General features: G+C 38.2%; 1 protein-coding gene across 1 annotated transcript in view; it reads right to left on the bottom strand.

The window, feature by feature from the left end:
• The window catches only part of dntt (deoxynucleotidyltransferase, terminal), a gene marked incomplete at both ends in the record, with an annotated part of 247,276 nt that extends 234,061 nt beyond the window's left edge, over positions 1-13,215 (bottom strand). Inside the window, one exon of the mRNA XM_079843630.1 lies at positions 13,040-13,215. Coding sequence (XP_079699756.1) covers positions 13,040-13,215 — 176 coding nt within the window. The remainder of the gene's footprint in view (positions 1-13,039) is intronic.
• Between the last annotated feature and the right edge of the window lie 730 nt (positions 13,216-13,945).

Genomic DNA, 13,945 nt, shown 5'->3' with positions numbered 1-13,945 from the left:
GACTACAGTCAGAGCTCATCTTTAGGGGGGTATTGTCAAATAATCTACTGCCCACAAGCTATTTATTATTAATTTTTTGGCCTTCAAACTTATTAAAAATGCACATAATGTAGATCAGAGAAATCAAATTTTTCTCCCCTAACCCCCCTAACTACCTCAAATTCGGGACCTCACTGATTTTAAAAATCCTGCTTATGGCCCTAAGTGAACTGTAAAGTATTTATCTTTGTTTGAATTACTCAACCGTAACTTACACAGTAATACTGGAAAAAGAGCCCCTTTGGTGTAAAAACACATTAACCCTTAATCGCCCCTCAAGTAGGGTTTACGTTTGAGTCCCTTGGGGTCAGATAGACCCCAAACTTTTACAGAGCGATTGCATAAGGAAATATAATTTTTTTACATGGAAAACTATATATCATTTTTTTTATTTACTTCTCAACTATACATTTATGCTGTGTTTTTGTGGGTATTTGGTAGTTTTTTTTTACCTATTTACTGCACAAATACTTAACTATGTCATAAATTGGCTCATTAAAAATTATTTTTTTATGAAAAAATCACTTGAATGATGATCTTAAATAAATATAAATAGTTTTTGGACATTGCTCTATGTGTTAGGGATAGAATACCGCCATCTGTAGGTTTGTGGAAAAACTTTAGGAATTATAGTTAAAGAGAGAGAGAGTGCAATGACCACATTATCCAATAGAGGTCCATAGGGAAGTTATGCAGAAGTTAAGCTGCCTTTCATCTTTCTTTTATTTGCCCTTTTCCCTCTCTTTCTCATGATTGTTCCATGTTGCATTTGTGCTCTAGTATTTGTCCTTCATTTATGTATGAAAATCTTTCAGATTTATGCCAGTTTTGTTGATTTTATTTGCCAGTTTCTATAAAAATGCTCTCTGTTGCAGTCACACACATGTGTGTGTGTGTGTGTGTGTGTGTGTGTGTGTGTGTGTGTGTGTGTGTGTGTGTGTGTGTGTGTGTGTGTGTGTGTGTGTGTGTGTGTGTGTGTGTGTGTGTGTGTGTGTGTGTGTGTGTGTGTGTGTGTGTGTGTGTGTGTGTGTGTGTGTGTGTGTGTGTGCGTGTGTGTATGAGACAGAAAGTTTGTTCTACTTTGTGTTTATGCTCTAGGACCAGACCTTGATATAAATGTGGAAATTTTCAGATTTATACTGGATTTAGTAAAAAAAAAATTGACAAAAAAAGTGAAAAAAATGTATTTTTTACACTTTCCCATTCATTTTCAATGTGGGGTCAATCTGACCCCGAGGGACTTAAACGGTAAAAAAATTTTTACACACCTTTAGAACAACCAAATCAAGCCCAGATTTTTTGTGCATGTTTAGATAGATTATTTAGGAAAAGTCATAGAGTCTCATGGCCCTGAGATGAAGGGAACACTTTTAAAAAATGGAGGAAAAGTCCAGTGGGGTCAGCTGGAGCCCAAGGGACGATTAAGGGTTAAGTATTTTTCCGGCGCGATTTTGAATGACCATTCACCGTAAATAAGGGCTCCCTCTCCCTACAAAAGCCAATTTAACCACTGGCTGTATCTTTTCAGACTGATACGACTTACGGTTTTCCTAAAAATGAAGATTAAAAATCATAAAAGTCCCTTACACTTTCATTGAGGGGGTCAAAACTTTAATACACTAACTCCAATAGAGATTTTACACTGCGTATATATCACTAACAAAGCCTAGCAACTAGCTTAGGACATCCTAGCAAACTTGCTAAATCATGCTAGCAAATCATGCTAACAACATGTTAAAATATGTTAGCAAAATGCTAAATAGTACAACAATGTTAAAACATGGTAATTCATGCTAGCAAAATGGTAAATAATGCTAGCAACATGTTAATTCATGCTACCATTGTGTTAAAACATGCTACTTCATGTTCACATGTTAACAGCATGGTAATTTATGCTAGCAACGTGTGGTAATACGTGTACAACTATGCTAGAGAAATGCTAATTCATATTAACATGTTAAATCATGCTAGAAAAATGCTAATTCATGCTAACAACACGTTAAATAATGCTAGCAACATAATGCATGCTAAAAAATGTTAAGTCATGCTAGCAAAACATAATAACAATGTTAGTAAAAGGCTAATTCATAATTAGCAGCATGTTAAAACATTAACAACATGCAAATCATGCTAGCGACATTATAATTCAATGCTAGCAGCGTGTTAAAACATGTTAAATAATTCTAACGACATGCTAATTAATGCTAAAAAATGCTAGCAAAATGCTAAATAATGCTAACAGGGTGTTAAACCATGTGAACCATGCTACTTCATGTTCACAATGCGAAAACATGTTAACATCATGGTAATTTATGCTAGCAACATGTGCTAAAACATGTTAAATCATGCTAGTGACATGGTAATTAGTGCTAATAACATGCTAGTGACATGCTAATTCATATTAACAATGTTAAATCATGTTAACAAAATGCTAGTTTGTGCTAAAAATGTTAAATCATGCTAGCAAAATGTTTGCAACACGCTAATGCATGCTTGCAATGTGTTAAAACATGGTAAAAAATGTTAACAACATGTGTATTAATGTTTAAAAAATGCTAAATCATGCTAGCAACATTTTTAAAACGTTAAATCAAACGTTAAATCAACATTAAATCAATGTTAAATCATGCTTTCGATGTTAAAACATGCTAGCTAACATGCTAATTAATGTTAACAAAATGCTAGAAAAATTATGATTCTTGTTAAAACATGCTAGAAACATGTTAAATCCTGCTAACAAGGTGTTAAAACATGGTAGCAACATGCTAAATAATGTTAACAAAATGATTATTCTTGTTAAAACATGCTAGAAACATGTTAAATCCTCGTAACAATGTGTTCAAACATGGTAGTAAAATGCTAGTTAATGTCAGCAGCATGTTAACAATATGTTAAATCATGCTAGAAACATGTTAATTAATGCTAAAACAGGCTAAATCATGTGCGCAACATGTTAGAAACAAATGTTAAATCATGCTTGTGATGTTAAAACATGCTAGCAACATGCTAATTAATGCTAACAAAATGTTAACATCATGATTATTCTTGTTAAAACATGCTAAAACATGTTCAATCCTGCTAACAATGTGTTAGTTGCTAACAATCCTGCTAACATGGCGTTAGTTTTCATTGTTATGCTGACGATACTCAGCTCTATATTTCTTCATGCCCTGAAGAAACTTACCAATTCACAAGATTAACAGAATGCATAGCTGATATAAAACATTGGATGACCGGTAATTTCCTGCAACTCAATTCAGAAAAAACTGAATTTTTAATTATTGGACAAAAAAGCTCCACAAGTAGTAGCCTAGAATACTGTCTAACACTTGATGGCTGTTCTGTCAAGTCCTCGTCGTCAGTGAGGAACCTGGGTGAGCTCTTTGATACCAATCTCTCTCACACACACACACACACACACACACACACACTCGTCGTCAGTGAGGAACCTGGGTGTGCTCTTTGATACCAATCTTTCGTTTGAATGCCACGTCTCTAGCATCTGTAAAACTGCTTTCTACCATCTTAAAAATATATCTAAATTACGGCACATGCTCTCAATGCAAAATGCTGGACAGTTAGTTCATGCGTTCATGACCTCAAGGTTAGATTATTGTAATGTTCATGAGCTGTAGATTATTGTAATGCTCTACTGGGCGGTTGCCCTGCTCGCTTAATAAATAAACTCCAGCTGGTCCAAAACGCAGCAGCTCCAGTTCTTACTAGAACCAGGAAGTGTGACCACATTAGCCCAGTTCTGTCAACACTGCACTGGCTGCCTATTAAACATCGCATAAATTTTAAAATCTTACTTATTACTTACAAAGCACTAAATGGTTTATCTCCAATACTTGAGCGAGCTCTTAACATATTATACTCCATCACGTCTACTGCGCTCTCTAAACTCTGGCAAGGTGATAATACCGAGAATATCCAAATCAACGGCAGGCGGTCGATCGTTTTCCTATTTAGCTCCTAAACTCTGGAACAGTCTTCCTAACATTGTTCGGGAAGCAGACACACTCTGTCAGTTTAAATCTAGACTAAAAACACATCTCTTTACTGTGGCATACACATAAAACACTTTCTCAGTGAAATGATTGTTAGGCTGCATTAACTAGGTCAGCCGGAACCGGGAACACTTCCCATAACACCTGATGTACTCGTGACATCATCAGAAGAATGGCATCTACGCTAATGATAGTCTCTCTGTTTTATCCCGAGGTTTACTGCAGTCAGCCGGATCCAGATCAGATGGTGGACCTGCGCCCAGAGAAGACCAACACATGACCAACACATGACCAACACATGACCAACACATGACCAACACATGACCAACTCATGACCAACTCATGACCAACTCATGACCAACTCATGACCAACACATGACCAACACATGACCAACACATGACCAACACATGACCAACACAAGACCAACACATGACCAACACATGACCAACACATGACCAACACATGACCAACACATGACCAACTCATGACCAACACATGACCAACACATGACCAACACAAGACCAACACAAGACCAACACAAGACCAACACAAGACCAACACATGACCAACACATGACCAACACATGACCAACACATGACCAACACATGACCAACACAAGACCAACACAAGACCAACACAAGACCAACACAAGACCAACACAAGACCAACACAAGACCAACACATGACCAACACATGACCAACACATGACCAACACATGACCAACTCATGACCAACTCATGACCAACACATGACCAACACAAGACCAACACATGACCAACACATGAGCAACACATGACCAACACATGACCAACACAAGACCAACACATGACCAACACATGACCAACACATGACCAACACATGACCAACACATGACCAACACATGACCAACACATGACCAACACAAGACCAACACATGACCAACACATGACCAACTCATGACCAACTCATGACCAACTCATGACCAACACATGACCAACACATGACCAACACATGACCAACACATGACCAACACATGACCAACACATGACCAACACATGACCAACACATGACCCTGAAGTGTCTGAGAGACCGTGATGAGACGCCCCCTGAAACTGCCTCATCGACACGGCATCTCAATAAACCCGTCTCCGGCGTGTTGACTGAGATTGTTCGAATATTACAATTAAATAATACTTAAATCGATATGTCATCCTCAATAAACCCGTCTCCAGCGTGTTGTCTCCGATCATTCGAATATTGCACTTTAATAATGATTTAATCAACATCATCCTCAATAAACCCGTCTCCAGCATGTTGCCCCCGGTCCCTCGAATATTCTGATCTATTATGACCTCCGAGCTGTAAAACTGCCAGAATAATAATAATAATAATAATCATACGCTGTTTGTTAATTGGCCAGAGGAGAACTGGCACCCCGACTGAGCCTGGTTTCTCCCAAGGTTTATTTTTCTCCATTAGGTCACCTAATGGGGTTTTGGTTTCCTTGCCACTGTTGCCTCTGGCTTGGCGTGCTCAGTTGGGGACACTAAATTTTTCAACTAAACATCTAAATACATCTAAATAATAAACTAAAATAACCATTTAAACTAAATTACTGATCAAATTATTGATCTAAAGCCCACACTGTCACTGTATGATACTTGAAATTTTTCCAGAATGGCTATACAGCTGAATAAAATTATGCTGCATTATTTTCCTGTTTAACACTGTAAAGCTGCTTTGAAACAATCTACATTGTTAAAAGCGCTATATAAATAAAGTTGACTTGACTTGTTAAAATATGGTAACAAAATGCTAGTTAATGTCAGCAGCATATTAAAACATGTTAACAATGTTAAATCATGCTAACAACATCTTAATTTATGCTAAATAATGCTAGCAACAGCTTAATGCTAAAAAATGCTAGCAACATGTTCAAACATGTTAACAACATGTTAAATCATACTTGTGATGTTAAAACATGCTAGCAACATGCTAATTAATGCTAACAATGTTAGCAACATGATTATTCTTGCGAAAACATGCTAGAAACATGTTAAATCGTACTAACAATGTGTTAAAACAAGGTAGCAACATGTTGCTTAATGTCAGCAGCATGTTAAAACATGCTAAATCATGCTAGAAACATACCCCCAACACTGCTCATTTTTGTGTTTTTATTCTTTCAAAGGACTTTTATGAGAAGCTCCTTGAGCAACGTCGGAGCAAGAACATTTTCCTCTTACATCAAACTCCACTGGAAGCAAATCACGGCTTGATTTATTAAACAGCTTCTTGGATATCAATATAAAATAAGATGTGCGCTATAAATGTTTTAGCAGTTAATCTCCGGTCTTGTGCAATGTCTCTCTGCCGTCTCTGCTTCTGCTTTCTGTGTAATACCCGGGGATTTTTTATAGGGCATTGTATTATCAGACTCTTACTGATATCACTGGCTTATAAAATGTCAGTTTTGGGCTCCTCACGATCTGTTTCCTGTGGTTGGCTGCAGACAGCAGTGCAGCCGTAGGCCGCTCGAGCTCAAGCTGCATTTCTGGGAATGGTGCCATCGCTCAGCTGGGTATGGCACGATACGCTACGGCAAACTGCTGGCTGCTGTTACGCCCATCTACCCGAACAACTCCCACTGGTGCTCCTCCACCTGCACAAACTGGCACCAACAGCCCTGGATCGCTTCTGACCAAACAGCCATGAAGAGAAGAATAACAGACCACACTTCACGCGTCAGGTTTATTATAATGCACACTTTGATGTTGCACATTTACGCCTTTTGAATTCACAATGCATGGTCAAAAGTGTGGAATAAATGTCTCTTCTGCTCACCTAGCCTGCGTTTATTTGATCAAAAATACAGTAAAAATTGTGTAATATAATTTAAAATAGCTGTTTTCTATGTGAATATATAATAACGTGTAATTAATTCCTCTGAATTTATCATCATTACTCCAGTGTCACATGATCCTTTACTAATCATTCTCATATGAGGATTTGATGATCAATAAACATTTATGATTATTATCAGTCATATTTGTGTGGAAACCGTGATATATTTTAGTTTAGTTTAGTTTGAAATAGTATATTTTTTGAACATTATAAATGTCTTTACTGTCACTTTTGATGCGTCCTTATTGAATAAAAGTACTAATTTCAATTGGCATCATGATTTCCACACAAATATTTCAACATTGATAATAATCATAAATGTTTCTTGCACTGCAAAATTCAATTAGTTAGACTTACTTAAAAAAAAGAATGCCTTAAAAAAAAACAAGTAAAGTGAAAACAATGCTTGGTATAATTCACTTACACAAGACTTCTAGTAACTAAAAAAGAACTGAGAGTACTTGATAATTTACTTTAGATTTACTCTCGACTTACTAGCGTTGTTCCCATTGTTGTGTTTTGCTTAATGTTGAAGTGTGTGTGTGTGTGTGTGTGTGTGTGTGTGTGTGTGTGTGTGTGTGTGTGTGTGTGTGTGTGTGTGTGTGTGTGTGTTGGGCAGGTTTAGGGGAAGGGGCAGTGTAGGGGGATAGAATATACAGTTTATACAGTATAAAAACCATTACGCCTATGGAAAGTCCCCATAAAAAATGAAAACCCAACGTGTGTGTGTGTGTGTGTGTGTGTGTGTGTGTGTGTGTGTGTGTGTGTGTGTGTGTGTGTGTGTTGGGCAGGTTTAGGGGAAGGGGCAGTGTAGGGGGATAGAATATACAGTTTATACAGTATAAAAACCATTACGCCTATGGAAAGTCCCCATAAAAAATGAAAACCCAACGTGTGTGTGTGTGTGTGTGTGTGTGTGTGTGTGTGTGTGTGTGTGTGTGTGTGTGTGTTGGGCAGGTTTAGGGGAAGGGGCAGTGTAGGGGGATAGAATATACAGTTTATACAGTATAAAAACCATTACGCCTATGGAAAGTCCCCATAAAAAATGAAAAGCCAACGTGTGTGTGTGTGTGTGTGTGTGTGTGTGTGTGTGTGTGTGTGTGTGTGTGTGTGTGTGTGTGTGTGTGTGTGTGTGTGTGTGTGTGTGTGTGTGTCTCGAGCATGATCAACAGCAAGATATTGTCACAAATATAGAGGGATTATATCAACCCAATTAAAAGTTTCACAAGGTGTTTATGACGTAAGTGTTAGCACTAAAATTGTAAACGATCACTCTACGACCTGAAGGGAAGTATTACACACGTTGCTTTTAAATGGTGACCCAATTTCTGACTAAATCATAAACTATAGTTAATGCAACCTTTTTTATATTACTTCTCTTCATTTGAAACAAAATGACAGTGATGAATTGTTGCATCGCTGCATCAATAGCAAGAGAATAACAATAATATAAATGTTCCAAGAGCCCAACCAAAGGGAACACTCATCCCCATAATGGTGACCTTTTTGATTTGGCTTAACAAAATGGCACTCAAATCAATTAATCTTGGGTTTTCTGAGTAAACAAGGTATAGTATGTGAATAGTGCAGATTACTAGATTTTTACAATTGAGTTAAGACATTAAGTAAAGTTAACTAAAAAGTTTTTACAGTGGGAGCAGCAAACCATCATATTAGAAGGATTTGTGAAGGATCATATGACATAATGGTGCTTCAGTTTTGATCACAGGAATAAATTACACTTTACTATACACCGATCAGGCATAACATTATGAGCATAAGTGAATAACACTGATGATCTCATCACCTGTTAGTGGGTGGGATATATTAACATTTTGTCCTCAGAGTTGATGTGTTAGAAGCAGGAAAAAAGGGCAAGCGTAAGGATGAGCGAGTTTGACAAGGGATCTCCAAAACTGCAGCTCTTGTGGGGTGTTCCCGGTCTGCAGTGGTCAGTCTCTATCAAAAGTGCTCCAAGGAAGGACCAGTGGAGAACCGGCCACAGGGTCATGAAGGACCAGTGGAGAACCGGCCACAGGGTCATGGAGGACCAGTGGAGAACCGGCCACAGGGTCATGAAGGACCAGTGGAGAACCGGCCACAGGGTCATGAAGGACCAGTGGAGAACCGGCCACAGGGTCATGAAGGACCAGTGGAGAACCGGCCACAGGGTCATGAAGGACCAGTGGAGAACCGGCCACAGGGTCATGGAGGACCAGTGGAGAACCGGCCACAGGGTCATGAAGGACCAGTGGAGAACCGGCCACAGGGTCATGAAGGACCAGTGGAGAACCGGCCACAGGGTCATGGAGGACCAGTGGAGAACCGGCCACAGGGTCATGAAGGACCAGTGGAGAACCGGCCACAGGGTCATGAAGGACCAGTGGAGAACCGGCCACAGGGTCATGGAGGACCAGTGGAGAACCGGCCACAGGGTCATGAAGGACCAGTGGAGAACCGGCCACAGGGTCATGAAGGACCAGTGGAGAACCGGCCACAGGGTCATGAAGGACCAGTGGAGAACCGGCCACAGGGTCATGGAGGACCAGTGGAGAACCGGCCACAGGGTCATGGAGGACCAGTGGAGAACCGGCCACAGGGTCATGAAGGACCAGTGGAGAACCGGCCACAGGGTCATGGGCGGCCGAGGCTCATTGAAGCCCGTGGGGAGCGAAGGCTGGATCAAACAGACGAGCTACTGGAGCTCAAACTGCTCAAGAAGTTAATGCTGGTTCTGATAGAAAGGTGTCAGAATACACAGAGCACCTTCAGGGGTCTAGTGGAGTCCATGCCTCGATGGGTCAGCAAAAGGGGAACCAACACAATATTAGGTCATAATGTTATGCCTGATCTGTGTATATTCACATAGAAAACAGCTGTTTTACATTGGAATAATATCTCACAAATTTGATCAAATAAATGCCGCATTGGTGAGTAATTTCTTTCAAAAACATTTAAAAATAAGTTAAATATTCCAAACTTTTGTCCATAGTTGTAATTTCTGCTTCTTTCTTTGAGTGACTGATTAATTCTGTTAAATCAACAGTTGCCGAGCTGCACAATGAGGTTTTAATAGACGGTTTCTGTGCTATTATTATAACATCATTTTCTACAGAACCTCACAGAGACACCAGCTGCCCTACTCATTATCGCTGTGATTTGCATACAATTGTATGCAAATTAAAATATTACACTGTGAAAAAATTGATCTTTTAACTGTTTGCCAGGGAGATGTACGTCACTCACTGTCCTTAAATACGGAAAATATCTCTGGGATCTGCCTCTGAGTGGGATTTAAAGGATCAAACAAACAGAAACACACAGAAAGTGCCAAACACGTGGGTCACGGTTCATTGACTTCAGTTGCACAATCATGGTATGTCACAGTGAGACGCTTTTAATGCATTTGTCACTTTTGGATTTGCACCAACACAAACGAAACGTGTCTTATGTGCATTGCACGAGATACTTTGCAAATATTTTTTATTTTCCACGGCAAAGAATACTAGCTCAAAATGACATTGGCGTGATTTGAATTCCATACAACCTTTTCCAAGTGTACTTGGATGTTTCCTTGGACAACTGCTTCCACAGCCTCCAAACAAACACAGCTCTTGGGTTCGCATCAGAAACTCAAGTGTGACAGAATTCTGATTTATTCATAAACTGAACATTCCAGGTTCTGTTCATGAGAACAATGAGCTGTTAGTTTAAGGCTCAACTGAGCAGTGAGGCTGGACTCTGAAGGATGAATTAGGTCACAGTTGCTGCGTCTCAATTTGCCTGCTTATACTGTGCCCTAAAAGTACATTTTGTGAAGAAAAAAAAAACATTCAATTTAAGAGAGAAATGTAGCAGCATGATGATCTGCAGTCGCCGGGCTTTCATGAGAAGATTCTCCTCATGTTTGCATAATAATGCATTTAAAATTTGATGACCAAATGTGTCTATAAAAGCTCACAATGCTGAATATAATGTGGATAATACAGACTTTATAACTCAATTCCGACTATATATTACACAATTACGACTATATAACTCACAATTCCGACTTTATATCTCACAATTTTGACTTTATATCACACAACTCCGACTTTATATCACACAATTCCGACTTATATATTCCGATATATATATATATATATAACTCACGAATCCAACTATATAACTCACAATTTTGACTTTATATCTCACAACTCCGACTTTATATTACACAATTCCGACTTATATATTCCGATATATATACATAACTCACAAATCCAACTATATAACTCACAATTTTGACTTTATATCACACAACTCCGACTATATAACTAACAATTCTAACTTTATATCTCACAATTCAGACTTTATATCACACAATTCCAACTATAAAACTCACAATTCCGACTATATAAAACTCACAATTCCGACTATATAAAACTCACAATTCCGACTATATAACTCACAATTCCGACAATATAACTCACAATTCCGACTATATAAAACTGACAATTCCAACTTTATAACTCACAACTCCGACTTTATATCTCGCAACTCCGACTTTATAACTAACAATTTTGACTTTTAAACTCACAATTCAGACTTTATATCACAATTCCGACTATATAACTCACAATTCCGACTATATAACTCACAATTCCGACTATATAACTCACAATTCAGACTATATAACTCACAATTCAGACTATATAACTCACAATTCAGACTTTATATCACAATTCCGACTATATAACTCACAATTCCGACTATATAAAACTGACAATTCCAACTTTATAACTCACAACTCCGACTTTATATCTCGCAACTCCGACTTTATAACTAACAATTTTGACTTTATAACTCACAACTCTGACTATATAACTAACAATTCAGACTTTATAACTCACAATTCCAACTATATAACTCACAACTCCAACTTTATATCTCGCAACTCCGACTATATAACTAACAATTTTGACTTTATAACTCACAATTCCGACTATATAACTCACAATTCCGACTATATAACTCACAATTCCGACTATATAACTCACAATTCCGACTATATATCACACAACTCCGACTATATAACTAACAATTCTAACTTTATAACTCACAACTCCGACTTTATATCTCGCAACTCCGACTATATAACTAACAATTTTGACTTTATAACTCACAACTCCGACTTTATATCTCGCAACTCCGACTATATAACTAACAATTTTGACTTTATATCACAATTCCGACAATATAACTCACAATTCCGACTATATAACTCACAATTCCGTCTACATAAAACTCACAATTCCAACTTTATAACTCACGATTGCGACAATATAACTAACAATTCCGACTTTACTCTGCAAATGCTTTAACTAGCTAATTAAATAAATGCTAACTTGCTAATTATCACAATGCTTTGATATAGCCATAGTATAGTGCAGCCATTGCTGAATGAGGACAGCAATATAGAACATTTAACATAGCTGTTCTCAAACCAAGCTCCACTCGTCACCATGATACCCCAAAAAACACCACAAAACAGAAACTATTCTAAATGATGAGCATTAAACACTACTAAATATCCCATTTATTTTAGCATTTACTCTCCCTTTCAAGTGTCATGACAAAGCATGCTGGGAAATCCCAGCCCAGTTTCAGTTATATTTAAGTTTGTTTAAATTTTGTGAAAGAAAGTTCTAAATACCCATAAAAGTTAATTTGATTGAACTAATTTGCTCAATTTAAGTTTACCCTACTCCAACCAATTAATTATTTTGAGCATTAGGGTTCACAGTGTATCTCACAACTCCGACTTTTAGATCACACAATTCTGAGAAAAAAAAGTTGCAATTACCTTTTTTATATTTATATTGTAGTATATATTGTGGCTTCCATAGTTTTGCACATCCCCCATGTTTGTAGTTTTTAAACACGTTCTATTCGTATTTGTAGTTCTAGACTGTGTGCGGATCCACACTTCGGATTCAAATAAACCATCCGGGTATCTTTGGAATACTAATTTTAACATACTACGATTTGGGGATACTGTAATTCTACCATCAAACAGTATTTAGGCCGTATATCATGTGAATTAGGACCCGGTCGTGTTTTTCCGTACCTGAGAGCGTCGTCCACGCAGAACCCCTTCGATCTGGCCAGATTGGAGAGGAAATTCCTCCGGCTTTTCCCCATCCTCCTCTCCACCAGGTACACCGTCACATCCCTGAACTTCACCTCCTCACGCCCCCGAGTGAAGGCGACTTCAGGCCGCGGACGCTTTCGAGTGGGAATCATCTCTGCACCAGGGCCTAGGGCTTCTGAAGCTGCGCCTGCATTGGGTGCAAGTCTTATTTTTCTTTGAAAGACAAAACTGGCAGTTGGTGTGGCGTGTTTGTTTATGGTTTGGCAAAGAGTAGAAGAGTCTTACAGGTGCTTTTGATTTGGCACTCGTGCTGATAGGGCACTGCCAAAACTACCACTAACAGATGGATGGAGAACACTGGGTCATGGGGAAGAAAAAAAAACATCAGCACTGAGGGAGAAGTTGAACAAATACCACTGAAGACATTTTCACAGACTCGAATGTATTCATTTAAAATGGTTTCTGAATAAAAAGCTTGGCTTGGTTTGTAAATGACACCAATCAAAGCGACTTTCTCTCATCGTTTACTCGCCATCATGTTGTTCCAAACATGCATGTCTTTCTTTCTTCTGTGGATCACAAAAGATATTTTGAAGAAATTTGGCAACCGTTCAACATTAGAGCTCATTGACTTCCATTAGAGCCGATATGGACAAAAAACACTGAGAAATCTCATCTGTGTTCAGTCACAGGTTTGGTTATTAATAAACCATTATTAATAAATAGAAAATTCATGATGATTATAACTGCAGTATGTCAGGGAATTCTACATTATGGAGAAAGAAAAATGTAAAAATGAATAATGTCGTTTCCCGATTTTAACACTTATTGCTGTGCAATAGTTCCTGATTTTTATCAAATAAATGAAAGAATAACTGATAT

Source organism: Gobio gobio (genome assembly GCF_949357685.1).
Source record: "Gobio gobio genome assembly, chromosome: 18".
Taxonomy (NCBI): domain Eukaryota; kingdom Metazoa; phylum Chordata; class Actinopteri; order Cypriniformes; family Gobionidae; genus Gobio; species Gobio gobio.
The sequence above is the reverse complement of the archived record's forward strand: the minus strand, read 5'-3'. Positions and strand labels throughout refer to the sequence as shown.